Genomic DNA, 24,024 nt, shown 5'->3' on the forward strand with positions numbered 1-24,024 from the left:
GCAAATACTACATCCTGCATCATGTGACAGCAAATCAGATTTGTGTAGCTCTGATATTCAACCAACACCTGTTCTCAGCACCTCTACTTTAGCCTTGTCTATGAACAAGAGTTTCAATTGTATCTTAAGATTTACAGATTCGAGTACAAAAATTGAAATAGCCAGTTATGAAACAGTCATAAATATTCTCTAATGAAAACCACACTCTCCCACCTGAATTAGATACATAGGGGGTTTTACCCAGAGAAATTTAGGACTTAGTTATACTGCAAGATCGTATTAAAGATAAATATCTTAATAAGCTTACATCAATTACCTGGTATGTAATATTTTTAAAGAATTGAAAACGCAAATCGTTTCGACACTTACCTGTAGGAGGACCTTCCTCCCATCCTTCTGCTCTCTTAATTCGATGTGCAGTGAATCCTAAGCAGATATTGACTCCAATGGCAAAAGTGAACAGGGATGTTATCTAAGAGGATAAAGAGACCAAGTTGTCAAATACAGCTGAACAAATACAGCTGCACTAAATCAAATTACACAAAGGCAATTCAAATGGCTTCAGTATCACCACCAATCCTATCACTTCCAAAATGCATAATAAGGTGCTATCTTAATTTGCACAACAAAGAGGAAAACGCCGATCAGTCACTGATTCTGAAGATCAAGCCTGTCCCCCGTCATTCCTCCCTTCTTCCACCTGGCACGGCTAGAACGAGCTCCTCCTTACCATGTCGAGGATTCTTGGAAAGCCTTTTGCAGCGTGCTCTCTTCGCCTTCGCGGAGTGCACTGCTTTTGGGGCTCCGGGTTTAGTCTATTAACTACAAGCAATCCCACCTGGGAGGTTGACAGAATCCCGTGATTTGTCCAGAGCTTGATTACATCACAGGGCGTTCGCCAATCGCAGCTCTGAGCCTAAGAGGCTTAAGCTATCATCCCCGTTATCCCCGCCCCCTTCCAGGTCCCGCCCCTAACCCACAGACACTTTCATGTGGTAGCGCTGGCAACAGGAGGGTTTCTTACATTGCGGTGGCCAATAACAGCGCATGTTCATTTTCCTGTCCTCACAAAAACATGGTTTGTCAAAAAGAAACCAAATGCATTTCATCCGATAAAAACGAAACAGGGCTGTGCAAGGGCTTCTACCAGCTTGAAGCTTTTAAGGTTTACAATGCAGTCATTCAATGGCGTCAACCTCACGACTTTATTTTTCTAAGCAAGGAAAGTTTTATCATTTGTAAACCTAACAGCGTTCCTGTCTTTCCCATGGAGTTATTTTCCTGGCAGTTTGAGCGACCGTGTCCCTACTATCACATCCTCAGCTACTTCTGCCTCCTTGAAAGTTTCTCATGATGAAATCTCACCAAATTGTAACTAATATGAGAGATAACATTATTTTCCCCATGCTGTTGTTCAAGTTTAGAGAAGTAACGTTTATCAAAATACTGGAAATGCCTGTCACAGCATAAAGTCCTTCTGCCCTGTAAGGACAAACAAAATAACTTCACTCTCTGCCTCTTCTTCCCGAAAAGACTGTCAGCTTGTTTTGGGGGCTTTTTTGAGAGGCGGGTGGGTGGGGGAAGTGGATGGCATGGGAAGCTTTATTAGCAATTGAATTTAGGAAGGAAATCTCAATGACAGCAAGAGTTGAGAGGTAAACAATTGTTTCCCTAGTTATTTCTCAGTTAGATTTGCACGTAGCCACCAAATACTGTGTCTGTTGAGGCTATTGTGGGTACTAAAGTTTCTTTACTAAGCAATTTGGCAAACAGCAAACTTTCAAAAGAAGAAATCGACGCCTCTAAATCTGAAAGCTGTTTAAATATTACATGCCTTCAGGATTCAAATGAGGGAAGATTTGTTTTTGGGGTCTTTCCCACCAGGTCCAGTGACCATCTTTCTTGCACAGCACATGTGTTCGTGTGTAAACAAATACAAGGCTTACCATGCAACAAATTACTAGCAGAGTAGTGGCTCTGCTCAAATAAAATCTGATAGCACAAAAGCAAAACCTTGTTTATAGGGGGTTGCATAGTAGGCCTGGGTTTCATTATAGATTCTTAGAATCTAGTAATACCTAATTGAAAAAGAGAAAATATATATACTGCCAAACTTGAGTTGTCTTTCTAAAATTCTTTTCGTTTTGCACTCTAGGACAGGCTTATAAATGTTTCTATGTAAGTCTCAGCTTTTGTCTGTATGCCATACTGAACAAATTTGGAGAAGGGTATTTAGCAAGGCATATAAAAGATGTCAACTCCAAGCAAGATTTTTCTATAATTTATGTTAAATTTCAAGATACAAGCCTGCTATGATAGAGGAAAACAATAAACCTGAAAGAAAAATACCAAGGCAATCCTGTTATTTCATTATACGCCACAGTGTGCTAAATGTTCTAAAAGCAAAAACAAAAACAGCCTCTTCTTTTGCCTTGCCAGAGCCTAATAAGTTTTGACTTTGTCTGATATTTGATTGTATAAACCTAGCTAGATGACAGTGAGGTTTCCTTTGGAAAAAAATTAGAGTTCAGCAGCTGAACACTGTCCATTAATTTGTTTCTTATATGCAGACTAGCTGTGCAGGGGGGAAAGCTGTAACAGCCAAGTGAATCCACTTGTTACCCACTATCCAAAAGAGTTGAGCTCAGCCACTATTTCTTTTTTCTTTCTGGACACGGAGTTTCACTCTTGTTGCCCAGACTGGGTGCAGTGGCACCATCTCAGCTCACTGCAGCCTCTGCCTCCCTGGTTCAAGCAATTCTCCTGTCTCAGCCTCCAGAGTAGCTGGGATTACAGGTACCTGCCACCACACCCAGCTAATTTTTGGCATTTTTAATACAGACGGAGTTTCATCATATTGGTCAGGCTGGTCTCGAACTCCTGCCCTCAAGTGATCCACCCACCTCGTCTTCCCAAAGTGCTGGGATTACAGGCATGAGCCACTGCACCCAGCCCTCAGCCACTATTTCTGTTAACCATTCTGCCAAAGATCTTTGTCTTTTACCAGCTTATCGTGCATAAGGAACTTGTTAACATACACACATACACACACACACACACAAGCACGCATGTGCACACCTACGTCATCTTGCCACAGTTAAACAGATTTTTACTACAAGGTTGTCATTGTAAATTAGCTGTCAGGAGGATAACCAAGATGACAAAAGTTCCTACCTTGGGGATCGAATTAACTACAAAATAAAATTATCCCTCATTACCCAAAGCTGAAAACAATGAAAAAGCCTGATAATGTGTAAAGTAGGTCGAGAAATTCAACTTAAATGACTGGAATTTGTCCAAAACCTTCCCTAAGAAAACTAAATTAAGAGAAGTTCACTTGCTGTGGTGTTTAAGGCTTTGTAATAAGGTCACCTGCGGCTGGCTCCGTAAACAAGAAGTACATAAGAAAGACTGAAAAGTTAACTTCCAACACGGTTTGTTAACCCAGCCATATTTCAAAGCACACTGCCTCCTGGCAGAAAAAAACCTAGAACTATAAACAAATCTTTCAACAGTCTCATTGCCTAGAAATCATTCTGTGGTTTTTACACTTTATTAGGCATCAAAATCACCCTGAAGGTTATTTAAAATGCTGATGTTTATGACCTGCTTATCAAGACCCTGATTCATTAGGTGTAGCCAGTGGAGAGACGAGAGAGGAGTTTAGAGGCCAGATAAGAGCTGGCACAATAGGTTATCTTGAAGAAAGTCAGATAAGAACCACATTTATGGAGATAAGACCTGGTTCCTGCAGCAGATGTGACTGCCTGGCTTTAATAATCGTGATCTGGCAGGAAAATTCAACCTAAGAATAAACAAAAACTATGCTTCCCAGATAGGAAACACTGATGGCTAGAAGATCTTACCCACTGAAAGGAGGAACTTGCAGTTAGATCATTTGAAGTCCTCCTGATTTCAGACATCCAGGCAGCACATAATATAGAGCTTTAATTTTAAGCCATATCCCATTTAATACCTTGAACTATTTATAATTGCATGATGATCTGAGACTTTTAGGAAACCTAGAAGTTGTGTTTCTCAATTTCTCCATTACTTGCTTCTTAGGGGTTTAAATGATTTTTTTGTATACTCTTTCGAATACCCATTTTCAAGTTCACCACTCCTTTTTTCTGCCTGCTCAAATGTACTATTAAATCACTCTAGTAAATTTTTTTATTTAAGTTAGTGTACTTTTCTGTTCCAAAATTTCTATTTGATTATTTTTTGAATTTCTATTTGTTTACTGATATACTTTATTTAGGGAAATATTGTTCTCTGCATTTGCTTTACTTTTGTTCATGTTTTTATTTTTAGCTTTTTTATGCTAATGATGGTGGATGTAAAGCCTCTGTCTAATAAATAAAATATCTGTGTTTCCTCAAAAAAATGATAAATACCACATTTAGAGAAGTAGAGTATTATAATACATTACTCTGAATTAACTTATTTATGCCCTTCACGTTGAATTGCTCGGCCTGATTCATAGTGGAATTTTAATGTTATTAGTAGCATTCACTATTAATTGGACATTAAAGTTTAGATCTCTTAAAGACAAACTATGGCTCTTCCTCCAGGGAACTCATCTCCAAACTATAAGAAGCAGAGCACTATTTTATTGACTTTGCTGGTGACACAAAGCAGCAGTGTGTGTGTTGCTTAATTGCAATACAGTAGTCGCATTTATATAAATGCACAGTCCATCTTTTCATGAAATTATTCTATGAATCCTTGTTCCCTAGCCCTGATTAAGATAAGAGGGCTTGAGGTTAACAGTGAGAGTTGAAAGATAAGTGATTGAGGGTTTTCATTCTTGGTTCTTGAAGTAATCAATTGCCACGAACTGACTGAAACGGTAGCTACATCCAGAATTTCTCATTACACAGAATTTACATGACTTGATTTAACATTATTCCCAGAATAATCCTAAGATTATGTATGATGTTAGATAATTATTATTATTATTATTATTTTTTTTTTTTTTGAGATGGAGTTTCGCTCTTGTTGCCCAGGCTGGAGTGCAATGGCGCGATCTCGGCTCACCGCAACCTCCGCCTCCTGAGTTCAGGCAATTCTCCTGCCTCAGCCTCCTGAGTAGCTGGGATTACAGGCACGCGCCACCATGCCCAGCTAATTTTTTGTATTTTTAGTAGAGACGGGGTTTCACCATGTTGACCAGGATGGTCTCGATCTCTCGACCTCGTGATCCACCCGCCTCGGCCTCCCAAAGTGCTGGGATTACAGGCTTGAGCCACCGCGCCCGGCCTAATGTTAGATAATTATTAACCATGCGATTTTCTGTAGAATCCTTTAGCAGTAACTATAGCACATACACAACAAAAGTAAGAAAACACCATATATATTCTTCTTATTCTATTTTAAAAGTCTAAGTTTTCTGGTTTTTGAGTTTTGCTGTGGTTGAGTGCTATTAGAAAATTCAGAATAAAAGCTGGACAACAATCTTTGCAAAAGGATTTGCTAGTCTAAATTGAGCAGAAAATTTTGATGGCTAATAGAGAAACAAGCTGGCTCAATTGCTCCCACAATCCAGGGCTGCAGATTTGTATAAAGTAGATAACCACTTACAATCCTAAACGTTTATGGGTAGTCTGTGGTTCCACAGGATTCTCTAGTGGAAAAATAGCATATACCTATTCAGGTGCAAACTAGGCTTGTGCTATTATTTACGAAACAACCGAAAGCTGACATCAACACCGCTGCATCTTTCAAGGACTTTAACTTATGGCATAAATTTTATGCATCACATTTACTCTCTATGGAATCTAGCCATGGGTCCCGACACCAGAACAATCTCTGTCCTGTATGAATATTGCACAAATATTCATTAGCTCCTACAATGTACCGAGCACCCTTCTGGACACTCTTCAGCTACGTAAGAAGCTGACCTACACGTAGCTCCTGCTCTCCACATTAATCAAGTAGACACAGAAATAAATGAATGCAACTGTGAAAAATGAAGAAATATAGAGGTGAATCATGATTTGAGCACATATCATTCAGATTACCTAGTCAAGGGTGTCAGAGAAGAATTGGTGGAGTTAAGTGTTCACTTGATTTGAAGGATGTGTGGGAGTAACGAGTTTAAGAAAGGAGGAAATCTAGACAGAGGAGAGAGAACATGCAAAGATTCTGTGTAAGATGGAGATACAGCACATTCACGAGACAAAAAGCCAGTTTGACTAGTGCAGGGAGAGCAAAAGTGAAGATAAAGAGAAGACTGCAGAGGTTAACAGAGGCTGGTCATGTGAGACCTCGGAGGTCATGTTGGGTGGTACTGCCTTTACTCTAAAGGCAACACAAAGCCTTTAAAAGGCTTAAGCAGGGGGCAGCTTAAGCAGATTTTGAAGCATTAATCTCTGTACGGTGTAAATATGAATTAGAGAGTGTCAAGAATGGAAAGAGTAGATCAGTTTGGAAACTTTGGCAGTAAGCCAGACTAAAGATCACGACCGCTTGCACCAGGGAGGCTATAGTGCAAGAGAGCAAGGCTATGGTGCAAAGCTATGGAAGGGAGACAAGTGGGGGGAGGGGGCGGTTAGGAAAAAAGACTTGTTAATGAACTGGATATGGGAGTTGAGGGGCAGGAAGGCATTAAGTGTGACTCCTGAATTAATAGATACTTAATGATTACGATGACCATATATATATATATATATATATATATATATATATACTCGGTGAAGTCACTTCTTTTTAATTGGATCATAAGAAAGACATGGGGATAGGTATCCATTTGCTAACACCCTAGAATTAAATAGCTAAAATAAAGGATAGAGCTAATAGCTTTAAAACAGCTTCTGCTGTGATTGGAGATTACTAATAAATAAATAAATAAATAAATCCTGGACTTTAAACACTACAAATGCATCTATTCATAATTGAAGTTTTAAAAAGCATTCCCCCTAGGAAATAACTCAGCTTTGTTCCTAACTCTAGCTCATTAATAAAACATTTTAAAACTCAATGTAACCATTTCTTTTCAACTACTCTAAAGCCTGCTGCATGCTCAATGCCCAGATGAATGGAGAAAATCTTCCCCTTGCAGAAGAGCTGAGTCGCCAGCATGCATGTAAGCCACGTGAAGGTTTTCATCTTTGTGTCTACTTTGTAATGTGACTGTGTGATATATGAGCGCAAAGGAGTAAGGGGATAATTAGGAAAAACAACTGTTTTACCAAAAGTTTTAGCCTAGAATCGACGACTCCCGTATTTTACTCACCAGTCTCACTCACATAGGCAAGTTGCAAACTCCACTTGCAGATAAAGAAATGGAGGCTCAAAGAGTATAGGGCATCTATCTCCAAAGCAGTCAAATAATTGACTAAGCCAGTTCTAAAAACCAGGTCTCCTGTGCCAGCTCAGTCCTCTTTCCACTGCACTGCGGCGCCTCTCTACCACACCACACGAGGGCCACCACTCAACACGTCCCGAATGCAGCTACCTCCACAACCAGTTCGCCCTCCCAATTCCATTTCTTTTCAGGAAACTCTTAAATTCAACTCACTTTCTGTTCATTTCAATCCTATCCTCTCCTGCTTTTTGCCAGACACCATGTCTATAGATTCTAGTTAATACGACAACTACTGCTTCTGGTATCAAGGGCTGTTGCTTCCTAAATTATCTTCCTATGTCATCTGCCTTAGGTTCATCCCTTCGGCTTCATTTTTCTGGACATGCATTAGACAATCCTCTCATAACTGCTCTTTCTGTTTGTACTCTCTGTCCCCTCTGACCATCATTTCACTAAGTTCTCTTTTATAATTCATTCCCATTCATTACCCAGAGATCCCTAAACCATATGCAAATCTGATGATTTTCCTCCCAAACTTAAAACTTTTCTGTTTGGCTTCCTATCAAAGCGGTTCTCAAAGTATGGTCCCCGGACCAGCAGGGAGGAAACCTGTCAGAAGTGCTTGGAGCCTACCTCATACCTACTGAATCAGAAACTCAGGAAGGGAAAGCCCAGAATCTATGTTTTCACAACTCCACCAGGTGCTTCTGATGCGAGTTTGAGGACACAGACCTAGAGAATAAGCTCCAACTGCTTCAAAAGGCCCATAGGACCCTAAATCCAGAACTCAATTCCCTGAATTCAAATCCCAGCTCGACCACAGTTTAACTGTGAGACCTTATATGACGATTAGGCAAATTATTTCTCCATCCTAAAACTCAGTTTTCTTGTCTGTATCCATCTCGTAGGATTCTTGAGAGTATTACATGAAATAATCCATGTAAATCACCTAGCACAATGCCTGGCATGGAATAATGGTTAATACATGTTAACTTTTCTTAATTAGAGAGCTATTTTCCATTCCTGGATTAAGTTGTGCTCTTTCACAGCTCCATTCCTTAACACACTTTATTGCTTTGGCCTAGAATGCCCTTCTCCACCTAATCTCCCTGGCGAACACCTACATATTTATGAAAATTCAAGTCAGGTGTCCCCCCTGCTGTGAGCCTCCTAGTTTTGCCCTCCTCTTCACACAGAACAACAGTGGGCTGTGTTAGCATATTGCCTGTGGTCTCTTTTAAGGCGGCTCTATCCCCTGTGATCTCTCCAAATGCAGGGACCAGCTATCCTTGCACTTCACAGACCTTTGCATCCTGCCTGGAATATAGGAAGACAATAAATACTTCCCAAATGAACTACTTGGGACAAAGAAATGTGACGTGTAGACCTTCCTCTGTTACTCACCAGCTTTGTCACTGCAAACTCAAGCCTCTTCACTTGTAAGGGATCAGGCCAAGTGGCTTTCTAGCCATTGTTTTTTTAACAGTAAAACTTTGTTTCCAAATAAAATCTTAAAATGAATACCAACATCTAAATTTGCAGTTACTCTATTTAAGGTGGGAGTGGGGAACCAGAATCTCATCTAACAGCCACCTCTTCTCTATGACACCTTCTCAGAAACCTGGATATGCAAGGAACAAAATTTATACAACTTGTAAAAACAAACAAATAAAAATCAATAACTAGGCCAGGCACAGTGGCTTATGCCTATAATCCCAGCACTTTGGTAGGCCAAGGCAGGTGGATTGCTTGAGACTACGAGTTGGAAGCCAGCCTGGGCAATGTGGGGAAACCCCGTTTCTACTAAAAATACAAAAATTAGCTGGGCATGGTGGTGCACGCCTGTAGTCCTCATTAGTCAGGAGGCTGAGGTGGGAGGATGGCGTGAGCGCACCAGGCAGACGTTGCAGTGAGCCATGATCATGCTACTGCACTCCAGCCTGGGCAAGAGTGATGAATAAATACATAAATAAAATCAATAACTAAGTTAATTCCATTGTTTAAATATTGTTCTAAATCCTGTCCTTTCATTGTAGTATTCACACACACACACACACACACACCCCAAAATCTGAGCCTCACAGGCCAGATTTTCATAGAATAGTGACAGAAACTCTCACCCCAGGCAAGCCCTTCCAAGAAGGAGTCCAAGCTCATTTCTGCAACCAGACTTCCACTCACGCTGTTTCCCCATCCAGAAGCCTTCCTCTTTCCTTCGTGCTCATCCAAATCGTAGTCAATCCATAGCCTTCCCTAAGTCTCAGCAACTTCTCAAAAATCTCCCTCAACTCTGCAGCATCTACTGCACCACCCTCATTTCAAGAACCTAGAGATTCTACTCAACACATTTATCACTTTTCTTAGAATTCCCTGTTTTTTGAGTATTTCTTGTCTCAGCAATAAGAGTATAAATTCCAGCAGGAGAAAAAGCAACACGCTATAGAGGATAAGAGTTTGGATTCTTTGGCCAAGCGCAGTGACTCACATCTGTAATCTTAGCACTTTGGGAGTCCAAGGAGAGTGAATCGCCTAAGGTCAGGAGTTTGAGTCTAGCCTAGCCAACAGGGTAAAACCCTATTAAAAATTAAAAAAAAAAAAAATTAGCCAGCTGTGGTGGTGAGTACCTGTAATTCTGACTACTTGGGAGGCTGAGGCAGGAGAATCCCTTGAACCCAGGAGGCAGAGGTTGCAGTAAGCCGAGATCGCGCCATTGCACCCCAGCCTGAGCAACAAAACGAAACTTTGTCTCAAAAGAAAAAAAAAAAGTTTGGATTCTGGAGTCCAGTCAACTTGATTCTGCCACTTTCGAGCATGAGGTCTTACTCAACTTCCCTAAAACATAAGTTTCTTTTTCTTTTTTTTTTCTTTTTTTGAGACAGAGTTTTGCTCTGTCGCCCAGGCTGGAGTGAGTCTCGCTCTGTCGCCCAGGTTGGAGCACAGTGGCCTGATCTCGGCTCACTGCAACTTCCACCTCCCAGGTTAAAGCGATTCTCCTTCCTCGGCCTCCCAAGTAGCTGGGATTACAGGCATGCACCACCACACCCAGCTAATTTTTGTATTTTGAGGAGAGATGGGGTTTTGCCATATTGGCCAGGCTGGTCTCGAGCTCCTTACCTGTCATCTGCCCGCCCCAGCTTCCCAAAGTGCTAGGATTACAGGCATGAGCCACCATGCCTGGCCGAGTTTCTTTTAAAAAGCAATAATTTTCTTATCACACAGGGTTGATATGAAGATCAAATGATGTAATGCATGTTAAGCAAGTACCTGAGTGCTAAAAAACACAAGTATTCCCCTTTACTCTATACATAAGAGAATAAGGTCTGCATCATCTGCTATGATGCTGTCAGCATCTTTCAAAGTGCTGGGCATAGAGTGCTTAGTAGTGACATAGGTTCTAAGAATAGCCCTTTATTTATGGAGATATTATATGTAAGTAAAGTTAATCATGCTTCAGGCTACCTTTTTCACATTCTTTTTAACCTCATTAGAAAATGAGCAGTGCTTATTTGGCAAAGAGTGGGGGTGATTCTGGAAACAGCTTTGAAGGACACATTTCTACCCTAATAATAAAGCCCCTCTATTTGGATTGGAAAGCCCCCAAAAGTTGAGCTTTAATTCAATAAATGTGTTTGGATTCAAACCTAAAAGGAAGTGTACACTTGCCACTGCAAAGGTGTCATTACGTGCTTACCAGCACAACGGGACTCTCTCAGGGAGGAAGCAAAACTGCCGTTTCTGTGATTCCCCTTGCAATCATACAACAGTGAACACATTCACAAACTAGGAACGGAAGACAACTTCCTGATAAAAAGGCTTCTACAAAAAATCCAGAGCTAACCTCATCATATTTAATGATGAAAGACTGAATGCTTTCTGCTAAGATCAGGAGCAAGACAAGAATGTCTGTTTTTACCACTTCTAGTCAACTTTGTACTTCCAGCCTGAGGAATAAGGTAAATAAGTAATAAATGCCATCCAAATTGGGAAGGAAGAAATAAAGCTATCTCCATTCACAGATGACATGATCTTATACATAGAAAATCTTAATGAATCTACCCAAAAAAGTGAAACTAATAAAAATGAGCTTATGAATGTTGCTTGACATGACAAAAATACAAAAATCAGTTGCATTCTCACATACTAACAATAGAAAATCTAAAAGTTAAGAAGAAAATTGCATTTATAATAGCATCAAAGGTCTAAAATACTTAGAAATCAATTTGACAGAATAAGTGAGATTTGTACACTAACCATTAGAATCATTTAGATGTATTAAAGAATACCTAAATTTGGACAGATCTTTTTCATGGTTGGAAGACATTATTGTCAATCTGGTAAGAAAGTGAAAAGATGACCTACAGGATGGAAGAAAATACTTACAAATCATGTAACTGATGATGTTCAAATAACTGGAACATGTAAAGAACCCTTACAACTCAGCCATAAAAAAAGATCTATAATCCAATTTTTAAAAAATGATCAATGGATTAGAATAGACACATCTATCCAAAGAAGATATACGAATGGACAATAAGCACATGAAAATGTGTTCAACATCATTAGTCATTAGAAAAATGCAAGTCAAAACTGTGAGATACCACTTTACACACACTAGGATGCTAAAATTTAAAAGACAGTTAATAAAAACTGTTAGAAAGGATGTGGAAAAATGAATTGTAAAATGGTGCAGTCCTAACCCTAACCCTAACTCTACCCGTAACCCTTTGGAAAACAGTTTGCCAAGCAGTATGGCAGTTCCTCAAAATGTTAAACATAGGGTTACCCATATAACTCAAAAATTCCACTCTTGTATATACCCAAGAGAAAGTAAACATACCACCACACAAAACTTGAACACCAGCGTTCACAGCAGCATGGCCAGCTGATGAATGGCTAAACAAAATGGGGTAGATCCATACAGTAAAATATTACTCAGCAATAAAAAGGAATGAAGCCCTTACATGTGCTTCAACATTACAAACCTTGAAAACATCAAGCTAGCCACAAAACCCACATATTGTATGATTCCATTTATATAAAACATCTAGAGTAGACAAACCAACATGGGAAAAAAAGTAGATTAGCAGTTGTCAGATGATGGGATATTGACTGCTATTGGGTATGAGTTTTTGTTTTGGAATGATGAAATGTCCTAAAATTGCGTCACAGTGATGTTTGCACATCTCTGTAAATATATTTTAAACCATTGAAACGTACAGTTTTAAAGAGTGAATTGCATGATATATAAATTCTATCTTTAAAAAGCTGCTATTTTTAAAAAGAGCTAATGAGATTATACCGGCAGAGAAGCAAATTCCAAAGCAGCTGGAGGCACAGAAAAGGAACATTAACCCTGATTTTCAGTTCTCAGGTTTGTGCATTCAAAGTTGTCCCCAGTCAACCCGGTTATCCTCTGAACCTGATGATTAACAGGAGGACTGATTCATTTGAGTCATGGTGCGGTCTGCTCTTAACGAGCCCCTGTGTGTGTGATGAAACCCTCTGTATCCCCCCAAATTGGAAGGACCACTGGGTCTTTGTCAGAGTAACTTGGCCCTCTGCCCTATCTCTTTCATCAGGTTTTCTGTTTCATTTTACTTTTAAATAAAACAGCCTAGAAGGGAGCCTAGTTCTTGTGTACACATCTAAAGTATCCTGAAATTCAATGGCAACAAACTGTAAACAGTGTCTGTGGGGCAGCAGTGAGAATTTAAGAACAATAATAACTTTCATTTGGAGAATATTTCTTTTAAAAAGAAAAAGGCCTATCAACTAAAGTTCATGTTAGATAGATCAAAGCTCACTCACTCTTCCAACTTTGCAACCAATAAAACAGAAAGGCTGCTTGATAGATATGTCTCAGAGCTAAAGGACCATCGTGAGGGAGATCAGGATAGCCCATCTGGCACATGGGCATCTATTATAATGGCTGAATTATAGATAGGGGATTTTTAAGTAGATAAAGAGAGAAAGGGGATGGCAAGCAGAGGAAATTCCAGGAGCAAAGACTCAAAAATTTCAGAAAAGGCAAAGAGAAAGGAAAAAGCAACTACATATACATAGTACCACACTTGACATGGAAGAGACATTCTTTTAAGTGGTAGCTAGTATTATTTGGTAAGCGTTTGCAGTTTGCCAGGCAACATACTGGGGACATTTACGTATTGCATCATTTAATATTTATAAAACTTTCACAGTATTATCACTGTCAATACATAAGAAAACAACCTCAAATATATCAAACAACTTGCCCAAGTTAAACTGCCTATTAAGAGGAGAAATCACCTTTTCTCTTGATTTCCCAATAAGAATGACAAAACTGGGAAGACCTCAAAGGAATGGGAATTTCAACTGTCTACTGAAAGAAACCTAAGTCCACTTACTAAAGGCAGACGATCTGATAAATGTTTGATGAGTCGTGATACTTGACAATGTTTCCTAACTCAGAAGGTAATAGAAGCCACAGATTAACATTTATTGTAGGCTGACCTTCTTGTGACCACCCCCCCACCCACCTTCCTCAGAAAGAATAGGCTGCAAATAAAAAAGTGACCAGAACCTTCGGCATCCTGGCCACATCATTTCAAAATCCTAAGCGCTCAGAGAGAATGCTGGTCATTATCAGACAATTGCCTACATTTTGGAAACCAGAGCTTTCCCAATTCAAATGATACTGGTTTAACACAGATTTAGTAAGCATCCATTACAGTATTATCGAATGCTTGTTGAAAGCTTACTCTGCGTCAAGTACCACTTGATATCAAGAAGAGTGAGATAAAAGGCATGTTTTAGTTGGGAGATGGTAAAGCGTCTTAGTCCTTTCAGGCTTCTATTAAAAAAATACCATAAACTGGGTGGCTTGTATATAAGGTAAATGTATTTTTCATAGTTCTGGAGGCTGGGAAGTTTATGATCAAGCCTCTAGCAGATTCTGTGTCTGGTGATGACCCCATTTCCTCATAGAAGGCCATCTTCTCACTGTAATCTCACATTATGGAAGGGTAAGGGTCTCTGTGGGGTCGTTAATATACTCCCTTTCATGATTTACTCGACTCCCAAAGATCCCACCTCCTAATACCATCACCTTGGGAGTTAGGATTTCAATGTATAAATTTGGGAAGGACATAAACATTCAGGCTATAGCTGGAAATCAGCAGCTTGTTAAAATGCAGTATCCTGAGAATTGGTTCCCTCAATCTCTATTCATCCCACATTCAGGCTGCCTTTGCGTCCTGCAGATTTTTTGCAGAAATGGTTATAGTTACAGTTTATGGACTTTGCCAACTATGCTCCTGAGACTGTCATTATGCACATGAGATTTGGACAGCAGAATTGAGATCCCTCTTCCTGTCCCTTTCAGCTCGTTTTCTGTGCAAACAAGATCAGAAATGATAGATTTTCTGCAGTATTATTTCAGTATTTTTCTCCAGCTTCCTAAGCATCAGGAGATGCATGTGAAGGTGACAGAAATGGTAGTCTCCTGATTCCTGCATCACAGAAACAAGGTATGTTCTTGAACTCAATATTCCAGTGATAGGAACCAATATTCCAGTGATAGGTACTCAATATTCCAGTGATAGATACAGTGTATTATAGACTGAATCAAAATTCAAAAACATGTCAACAGGTTGAAATCAAGAGTTTAAAAAACAAGATTTGAGAGAGACCCAGCCAGATCAATCTATCTGGGATAACATTCTTGAAACAGAATACAAAATTTACTTATACAACCTTGCACTAGGAGAGACCAGCACTAACAATAATTCTTATAAAAGAAACCCAGGCATTTGTATTACCTGCAAGCTCTATAGAAGCCCATGTTTGGCTACCACCCTTAACGACTTCATTTTATCCTAGGCTTCTTACATAAATGATTATTGCCCTCATCCACGAGGGAAAAGTTTCAGCTGAGCCTAACCAGACACCATCTAGATTGTGTTCACCTCTGGATAGCTCATTTTAAGAGGTTGCTACAAAACTCGACAGCATTGAAAGAGGCATGACCAGGAGGAGGAGAGGTCCTTATTACCCAATCAATTCATTAATTCACTCATTCATTTGTTTATTTACTCAGCAAACTTCTACTGAGCACCTAGTCTATGTCAAGCATTGAGGATGCAGTCTCTGCCCCAGCAATCACACATTTTAGCAGAAGAAAATAATGTCAAGTAGCTGATCAATGATAAAGAAAAAAGAGCACAAGAGCAAGAAAACAGAGGAGTAACGAGTGAAGCTATTTTTAGTTAGGCAGCAGCGAAGATCTCTCCAAAAGGATGACATTTGAGCAGAGACTTGGATGATGTGAGGAAGAAGCTGGGTATCTTGGAAAGACTAGCAAGTGCAAAGGGCCTGAGGTAGGAGCAGCCCGGTGTGCTCAGTAGGCCAGTGTGGCTGGAGTGCGGCAGGAAGAGACAATGTCAAAGAGGTAATCGGGTGCTAGTGTACGCAGGAGCCCACAGGCCAGAATGGAGGCTTCACGTTTCATGTTGAATGTGATGAAAAGCCACTGGAGGGATTTAATTAGACAATGACATGATCCAATTTATGTTTCAAAAGGCTCACTCTTCCTGCTGTTCAGGAAAGGGATACTTAATGAGCATGCCTGGGACTGCGCAGCCTGAACACACAGCATAGATGAGGGGAGAAGATGGGTGGGCATCACCCTTCTTCAGACATTCGAGGGTTAACGCAAGACGCACAAGTTTTATTATGCATCTCTCTATACATACATTTATCTCTATATATTATATATTATATAATAGATTATATATTATATATCTATGTGAAATATTACATATTAAATATAATATATATCTTTATATTATTATATAATGTTATAAAATATAGGGAGAATATTTTAATATTATATATTATGTATTTTATATCTCTCTGTATGTATTCTGTCTTTCTGTATGTTATACAGAGATATAGAATACATAATATATAACATAGAGATATATAATATATAAATATCTACATATAATATTACATATTATATATATTTATTACATATCTAGATATATATCATGTAGTATGGACACAAAAGATAGATAGCTAGATAGATCTATTTCTATATAGATGTTATATTATAATGCTAATTATAATATATTATTACTATTATAATGCTAATACTAATATATATAGATATGTCTATATATAATACTTAATATATAATGATATTATATCAAGAGATATATCTCTCTATGTAATATTTAATATTTAATGTCTAGATATATAATTTATAATATACTTAAATTATAAATTTATATAGTTATATTTATAAAGTTAATACTATAAATTTATATTATTATATATTTATTTATATATGATATATATTATGTATTATATATTTATTATATATAATAAATATTAGGGGCATCTTGCTATGTTGTCCAGGCTGGTCAACAACTCCTGGCCTCAAGCAATGTTCCCACCTCAGCCCCCGAAAGTGGTGGAATCACAGGCATGAGCTGCCATACCCGGACTCCCATGCATGCTTTTTCTAGGCAAAACTAGAAGTTACAGAGAAGCATGCTTTGTCTCATAAGAGAGATAATGAAATAGTTATAAAAAATGAACTCACAGTCACTATTCAGCAAAGGCTGGGTGGTGTTAGTCAGGATGTCTTATAAAGTATCTAAATTCAGAAGAAGTTTGGCTATACCACATATAAGCTTCCCTCCAACTCTAAGCATCTAGTATTTTTCTCTCTTCTTTAAACTCTCTAAGGGAGCTAAGTTCTCTCCCTGTGATAACCAAAAAGGAGCTACTCAAATTAAATTAAATTAAATAATCAGAATTCACTTTTACTTTTTTCTGGATAAACCAAAAGGAAAGGTAAGTATCCTTATACATACCCTGTTCTTACTATTTCAGCTCCTAAAGGAAACAGAGAAAAAAAATTGCTATGTACAATTTAATTTATGCCAAATACAGAGAACACTTGTCAAGGGTAAGCTAAGAAAAGAAAGAAATACATTTCACAGAATGCTTTGATGGACTTAAGCAAGAGATGAAGCAATGTTTTTTTGGATTGATCAAGAAGACATACGATAAGCTGACCAAGTTGACCTTACATTGCCTCTCCGACACGTCTATATCTCTCAAAATCCCTTGTAAACAGAGAGTCACTGAATATTTGAAATACAATTACCTCAGATTGCCACCAGAGTATTATGCAAGAGAATGGCAGAAGTTCTGGACCTTATGTTGCTCTGCTAAGCTTCCATTGCTTTTAAGAGAGATGCTGTACAACTTGTTAATTGCTGAAAATCTGGACTCTCTTGCTTGGTTAGCATCATGATTTGGATGCTCACTAGGTCCGTGGACCTGACTGAGTTATGAATCCTCTCTAGACCTTCATTTCTTCACATGTAAATGAGAATGATGATAGTCCCTTCCTCAGAGGGTTGCTGTGGGAATTAAATACAATAATCCATGTGGCATTAATTGCTAATTAACAGTAGCCACCATATATTAACAACTAAAATGTGACAGATGTTGTACAGAGATTATCTCACTGAATCCTCTCAATGATCTCACAAAATACACACTGGTTTCTCTTTATTGCAGAGGCTCACAGAAGTTTAAGTAACTGGCCCAAATTTACACACCCAGCAAGGGACAGATTCCGGTCATTCAAATTCAGGTCCACCCAGCCAGAACCCAGTTTCTAAGTATTTCTTGCAATGATACACTGTGCTATGGGACATTTAGTTTTATTAGTTTTAAAAGAAACTCCTCCAATCTCTCATAGGAGAGGCAGTTGAGAAGTTTTTCCCTAGTCCTGTTACTAGTTCAGATGTAGAACTGATTCTGTCAAGGACAGTTTCTCATTTTGCTACCAGCTGTAGGTTGGAGCCACTATACCAATACTCTCTTTGTGTCATCTGACTGATGCAGCTGGTTCCGCATGCCTTCTAAGTCTGGGGCTGGGTAAATCCTGATCGCAGACTTGTAGCCCGTGGTCTCATGTGATGAAATATTTTCCAAAAGATGCTGTTTTTCTCCTTTTTCCATCTTCCCTCCCTTTCTGCAGCTATTTCCCTTTCCTCCTAAGAACTGATAAAAATTCAGAAACACTTATTTTTGCAATTAATCTCACGTGATCTTACTATTGACAATGGTCTGGTTGTTTCTCCCAACTACCACACAATTGATGACATGCCAGTGCTAAGAACAAGGATCGCGGACTGACGGAGCTGGGAGCGATCTCTCTGTATTGGTTCCTCTCACAGCACTCACCATATTCTAATTATAATAACGATACTAAGCACAGTAACAACTACCATGTGCCAAGAGCCTGCCACTTGCTGCACATTTAACCTAAGGTTGACACACACTTATTTACTTGTCCACTTATTTACACAGCTGCCTATTTTATTGAGAATCAACTATGGTCTAGGCACTGTCCTAGGCACAAGGGAGTCCAGCAACTAACAAAAGCATCCAGATATCTGCAAACGGAGCTTACATTTTATCTGATGGACTAAAACATAAAATATATAAATATATTAATTGATGATGATGGAACATAGCTCCTGAATTACACAGATGGGGCAGTTAGAATTATCATATTTTATAGATGAAGAGTTTGAGTAATCTGTGCAGTCACCACATCAGCAGTGACACACCAGGAATTTGCTATATTCTGATAGTAACAGCAATCAATATCATAGCAATGATTATAACAGTTATCATCTATTAAGGTAGTTATAGAATCACATGAAGTAGATATATAATATCATTTTATTTTATTTTATTATTTTCTGAGATGGAGTCTCATTCTGGTGCCCAGGCTAGAGTGCAGTGGCACCCTCTTGGCTCACTGCAACCTCCGCCTCCCGGCTTTGAGCGATTCTCCTGCTTCAGCCTCCCGAGTAGCTAGGATTACAGGTACCCACCATGTCTGGCTAATTTCCGTATTTTTAGTAGAATCAGGGTTTCACCATGTTGGCCAGTCTGGTCTCGAACTCCTGACCTCAGGTGATCCACCTGCCTTGACCTCCCAAAGTGCTGGGATTACAGGCATGAGCCACTGCTCCCAGCCTATAATCTCATTTGGTGAGTAAAGAAACCAAGACTCAGGAAGATGAAATAATTTGATCAAGGCCACATAGTCTGTGGTAGAGAAATGATTTAAACCCAGTCTGCATGGCTCAAAGACCATGATTTTTACACCATACCATGCTTCCTCTATTGAGTTTATCATATTGGAAATTCTTCTTACTAAACTGAAACTTTCTCAAGAACAGAGATTTCATCTCCATCATCTCTCAAAAGTTCTACAATATCTGGCTTAGAAAGTGTTGAACTTTATATGTCAAAGTCTGCCAATTCTAATTTTCAGATCTTCTCATAGTCCCTTAGCAGTGAGTTGCAGCATGTAATTAGCAGTGCAGTCACCATGACTTTTAAACACCAGAGTACTAAAGGACTTTCAAAGTTCACGATGCAATGGCAGCAGGCTAGCATCAGCCTAACCTCTCCGAGATACCCGCATTCCCAACCAGGCTTGTGACCTGGACGGACATGTGTGCTTCCTTATTAGACTTGCGTTTGCCTAGGAATGAAAGGAATCAACAAGTGGGATGTACATGCCCTGCATTTCAATGACAGCTGTCATCCTATGGCATGAAGGGGGCATTGTGATGAATTGGAAGGGCGTGCGGACTCTTGCTGCCTTGCCCCAACCACAGGCTAACAGCACTTTTCTCAGCATTCCTCAGCATCGGTGCTCACAGCTGCACAATAGGATTTTGCCTTGTGCATTTACACACACAGCGCAGCTAAGCCATAGTAAATGATTAGAATGGGTGAATGAATGATTTTTTGTCTTCCTACTGTTCAAGTTGCTTCACGGCAACACATGGCAGTTCCATACAGATGCTTGGAGAGCAAGTTTAATGTTTTTGTAAAGACTTGGTGAAAAGTAGACATTTTTAAAAATAATAACACACCATATTGATTATGGGTTTACTACGTGCCAGGCATTGCTTTAAATACTTTATATTTCTTTTTCAAAAAATTGTATTTCAGATTCAGGGGGTCCATGTGCTTGTTGGTTATGTGGATATTGCATGTGTAATACAGTATGTTAGACAGAGTCTCAGCTCTGTCACCGAAGCTGGAGTGCAGTGGTGCAATCATAGCTCACTGCAGCCTCAGAATCCTGGGCTCAAGGGATCCTCCCACCTCAGCCTTCTGGGTAGCTAGGACTACAGACTTGTGCCACCATGTTGGCTAATTTTTTTAATTTTTTGTAGAGAAGAGGTGTCACTGTGACACCTAGAATCAGGTACATCTAGCTTCAAACTTCAGCGCTGCCACTTTACTAGTTGGGCAAGTTTGGAAAACGTGACTCACACTTTTCCACCCCTCCTTTCACTGGCTCCTCAGTTCTCAGTTCAAAGACAGACATTCCCTGATCATCTTGTCCCCCTCCCACTCATCCTTCTCTCCCCCATGCTTCTGCCTTCAACACTTACCCAACTCCTGACATTGTCCACAGGACTATAAGCTCCACCATTGTAGAGACGAAGTCTACGTCCCCCCCCCTTTAAGTACCCAGACCCCAGCACTATCCCTGGCACACAGGGACATTCAACTAACACTGGTTGAGTAATTTAACAAAGGAAGAGAATGCTGAGGAAAGGGGAAGGAAAATATAACCAGAATGTGGGGAGGTTGAGGCAGAGGAGGAGGAGATCAGGTAACTTTCCTGCAGCTTTATTCTTTGTCAGTGGCAGCAGGGTTGCTGGGCCCTTCTACCTCCATCCCTCCGCAACCTGAGCACCCAAGACCAGACTTCTTGGCTAGGCATGGTCGCTCACACCTGTAATCCCAGCACTTCGGAAGGCCAACACTGGCAGATTGCTTGAGGCCAGGGGTTCAAGACCAGCCTGGGCAACATAACAAAACCCCATTTCTACAAAAATAAAAATAAAAAAATTAGCCAGATGTGGTAGCCATGCACCTGTAATCCCAGCTGCTTGGAAGGCTGAGGCACAAGAATTGCTTGAACCTGGGAGGAGAAGGTTGCAGTGAGCCAAGATGGCACCACTGAGCTCCAGCCTGGACTACAAAGCAGGACTCTGTCTCAATTCTATTTTATTTTATTTTATTTTATTTTATTTTATTTTATTTTATTTTTAAGACAGAGTTTCGCTCTTATTACCCAGGCTGGAGTGCAATGGCGCGATCTCGGCTCACCGCAACCTCCGCCTCCTGGGTTCAGGCAATTCTCCTGCCTCAGCCTCCTGAGTAGCTGGGATTACAGGCACGCGCCACCATGCCCAGCTGATTTTTTGTATTTTTAGTAGAGACGGGGTTTCACCACGTTGACCAGGATGGTCTCGATCTCTCAACTTTGTGATCCACCCGCCTTGGCCTCCCAAAGTGCTGGGATTACAGGCGTGAGCCACCGCGCCCGGCCGTCTCTGTCTCAATTTTAAAAGACCGGAGTTCTCAAGAATTTTCTCATTTTCTAGTGCAGTACTAATCCCCAACACTAGAAAAATAACGCCATTTTCTTACCTCTGCTCCTAGACACCCACAACATGCTGGGAAAATTGCCTGCCAGGACTTTGACTACATCATATTATTCATCCATTGCCTAGTGCACCGACAATCTCTCAAGCCTTCCATTCCCATCCCTCTCAGGGAACAACTTTATTTCCTAATCTTATCAGACGATCAAGGCCATTCTAATATGCTTAACACACACCACACACAGATGTTATTCCTAGTGATTCTGTAAGAAAATATGCTTCCAAGGGTGAAGAATATTGGTTAAAAAATTGATTGCTTTTCTTGCTTTTGCCTAAGGATCAAAGGTGTTTCTGAGAAAAAATGCTTGTCTTGTATTATTTAAGAAGGCCATTTCTGGCAGCCCTGACTACATTTTTAATCAATCTGGAGCCACTGGGAATGGATATTTGGGACTGTAAATATCAGGGGTAACAGTAATAAGAGGTTCAGTGTCCAGCAATCACTGGATAAACATCTTATCCCACCACAGGCCTTTTCAAGGCAACCCTGGCTGGCCAAGGAACTAAAGACATGTGGTCAGGTCAAAGGGTAAGTATAAATATCAGTATTGGGAAGCTGAAAACGCATCTCTCCTAGCTACCATCTGAAAAGGAGGGGCCACTGTGCTCTAGAAACTTCCTGGTGGAGGTGTTCTAACGACCAACCACAGGAGATTCCTTGGTTGACAATCGTTCCACACTCTTTGTGTTTATTTCCGCAGACTCCCTACTTTGAAAAAAATAGTTATGTGAAATAAAAATAAATGTCTTGGGGACCACATGTCAAGTGCTCTTGTAATTTCTTTTCAGACATGATCTCATTTAAACCTGGCAACAATCATGCAAATAGTTACTATCATTATCTGTCATTTGTAGGGGTAGAAGCTGAAATACAGAGAGATGAACCGGGAGAGCTGGGATGTAAGCAGTGCAGCCCCAGAGCCTGAGAACTTTACCGCTACACTAGACCATCTGTCTTGTCTTTCAGAAGGGCCGTATTTAACAGGAAGTCACAAATCAGTTTCCCCGTTGTTTATCAATTCAGGACAAAGGTAACAAACAACCAGCCCCTCTGGGGTCGGCTTCTGAGCAGAAGCTTTGGAATTCAAACAGATCTTGGTTTGAATTCTAAGAACCGTGAACCCTTTCTCAAGTTACCTATCCTCTTCAGGTTTCCATTTATTTCATTATAAAAATGAGATAACAGTACTGCTTCAAAGACAGTTTTGAGCAGTTGTAGGCAAGGTTTCTGTAATGGGCCAGAAAAATATTTTAGGTCTTGTGTGCCATACAGCAATCTCTGTCACAACGACTCAACTTGCTGTTGTAGAGTTAAAGTGGTCACGAACTATATGGAAACAAATGAGGTGGCTACATTCCATTGACATTTTATTTACACAAACAGAAGGCAGCTGCACAACAAAGGAAACCATCAACAGAGTGAGGAGGCAACCTCCGAAAATATTTGTAGCCATACATCCGATAAGGGGCTAGGATCCAGAACATACGATAGCAAGAAAACCACCTGATTTAAAGATGAAGCTGGAAACCATCATCCTCAGCAAACTAACACAGGAACAGAAAATCAAACACCGCATGTTCTCATTCATAAGTGGGAGTTGAACAATGAGAACACGTGGACACATGGACATGGGGAGGAGAACTTCACACACCAGGGCCTGCCGTGGCGTGGGGTGCAAGAGGAAGGAGAGCATTAGGACAAATACCTAATGCCTATGGGGCTTAAAACCCAGATGACAGGTTGATAGGCACAGCAAACCACTATGGCACATGTATACCTATGTAACAAGCCTGCACGTTCTGCACATGTATCCCAGAACTTAGAGTAAAATAAAAAAATAATGGATGAAGGACCTGAATAGATATTTCTTAAAAGAAGATATGCAAAAGGCCAACAGGTATAGGAAAGGTGCTCAACATTACTGATTATCAGAGAAATGCAAAGCAAAACCGCAATAAAATATCACACTTCTCAGAATAGCTACTATCAAAAACACGAAAGATAATAAGTGTTGGTGAGGATGTGAAGAAAAGGAAACCCTTGTGCAGTTTGTGGAATTGTAAGTCAATGCAACCATTAAGGAAAACAGTGTAGGGACTTCTCAAACAATTAAAAATAGAACAGCCTTATGATCTAGCGATCCCATTGCCAGGTGTATATCCAAA

At 39.9% G+C, this 24,024-nt stretch overlaps 1 protein-coding gene across 6 annotated transcripts in view; it reads right to left on the reverse strand.

The window, feature by feature from the left end:
* ENPP2 (ectonucleotide pyrophosphatase/phosphodiesterase 2) overlaps window positions 1-24,024 on the reverse strand; it is a 120,682-nt gene that overhangs the window by 85,081 nt on the left and 11,577 nt on the right. For 5 of the 6 annotated variants that reach the window (XM_074387082.1, XM_074387080.1, XM_074387081.1 and 2 more), the window contains exon 2: window positions 370-472. In XM_074387082.1, the coding sequence (XP_074243183.1) occupies window positions 370-472 (103 nt within the window). Of the gene's footprint in view, window positions 1-369; window positions 473-730; window positions 899-24,024 lie in introns of those variants that run through there. The other variant, XM_074387083.1, reaches the window with a different exon arrangement.

Source organism: Saimiri boliviensis, chromosome 15, assembly GCF_048565385.1.
Source record: "Saimiri boliviensis isolate mSaiBol1 chromosome 15, mSaiBol1.pri, whole genome shotgun sequence".
Taxonomy (NCBI): Eukaryota; Metazoa; Chordata; class Mammalia; order Primates; family Cebidae; genus Saimiri; species Saimiri boliviensis.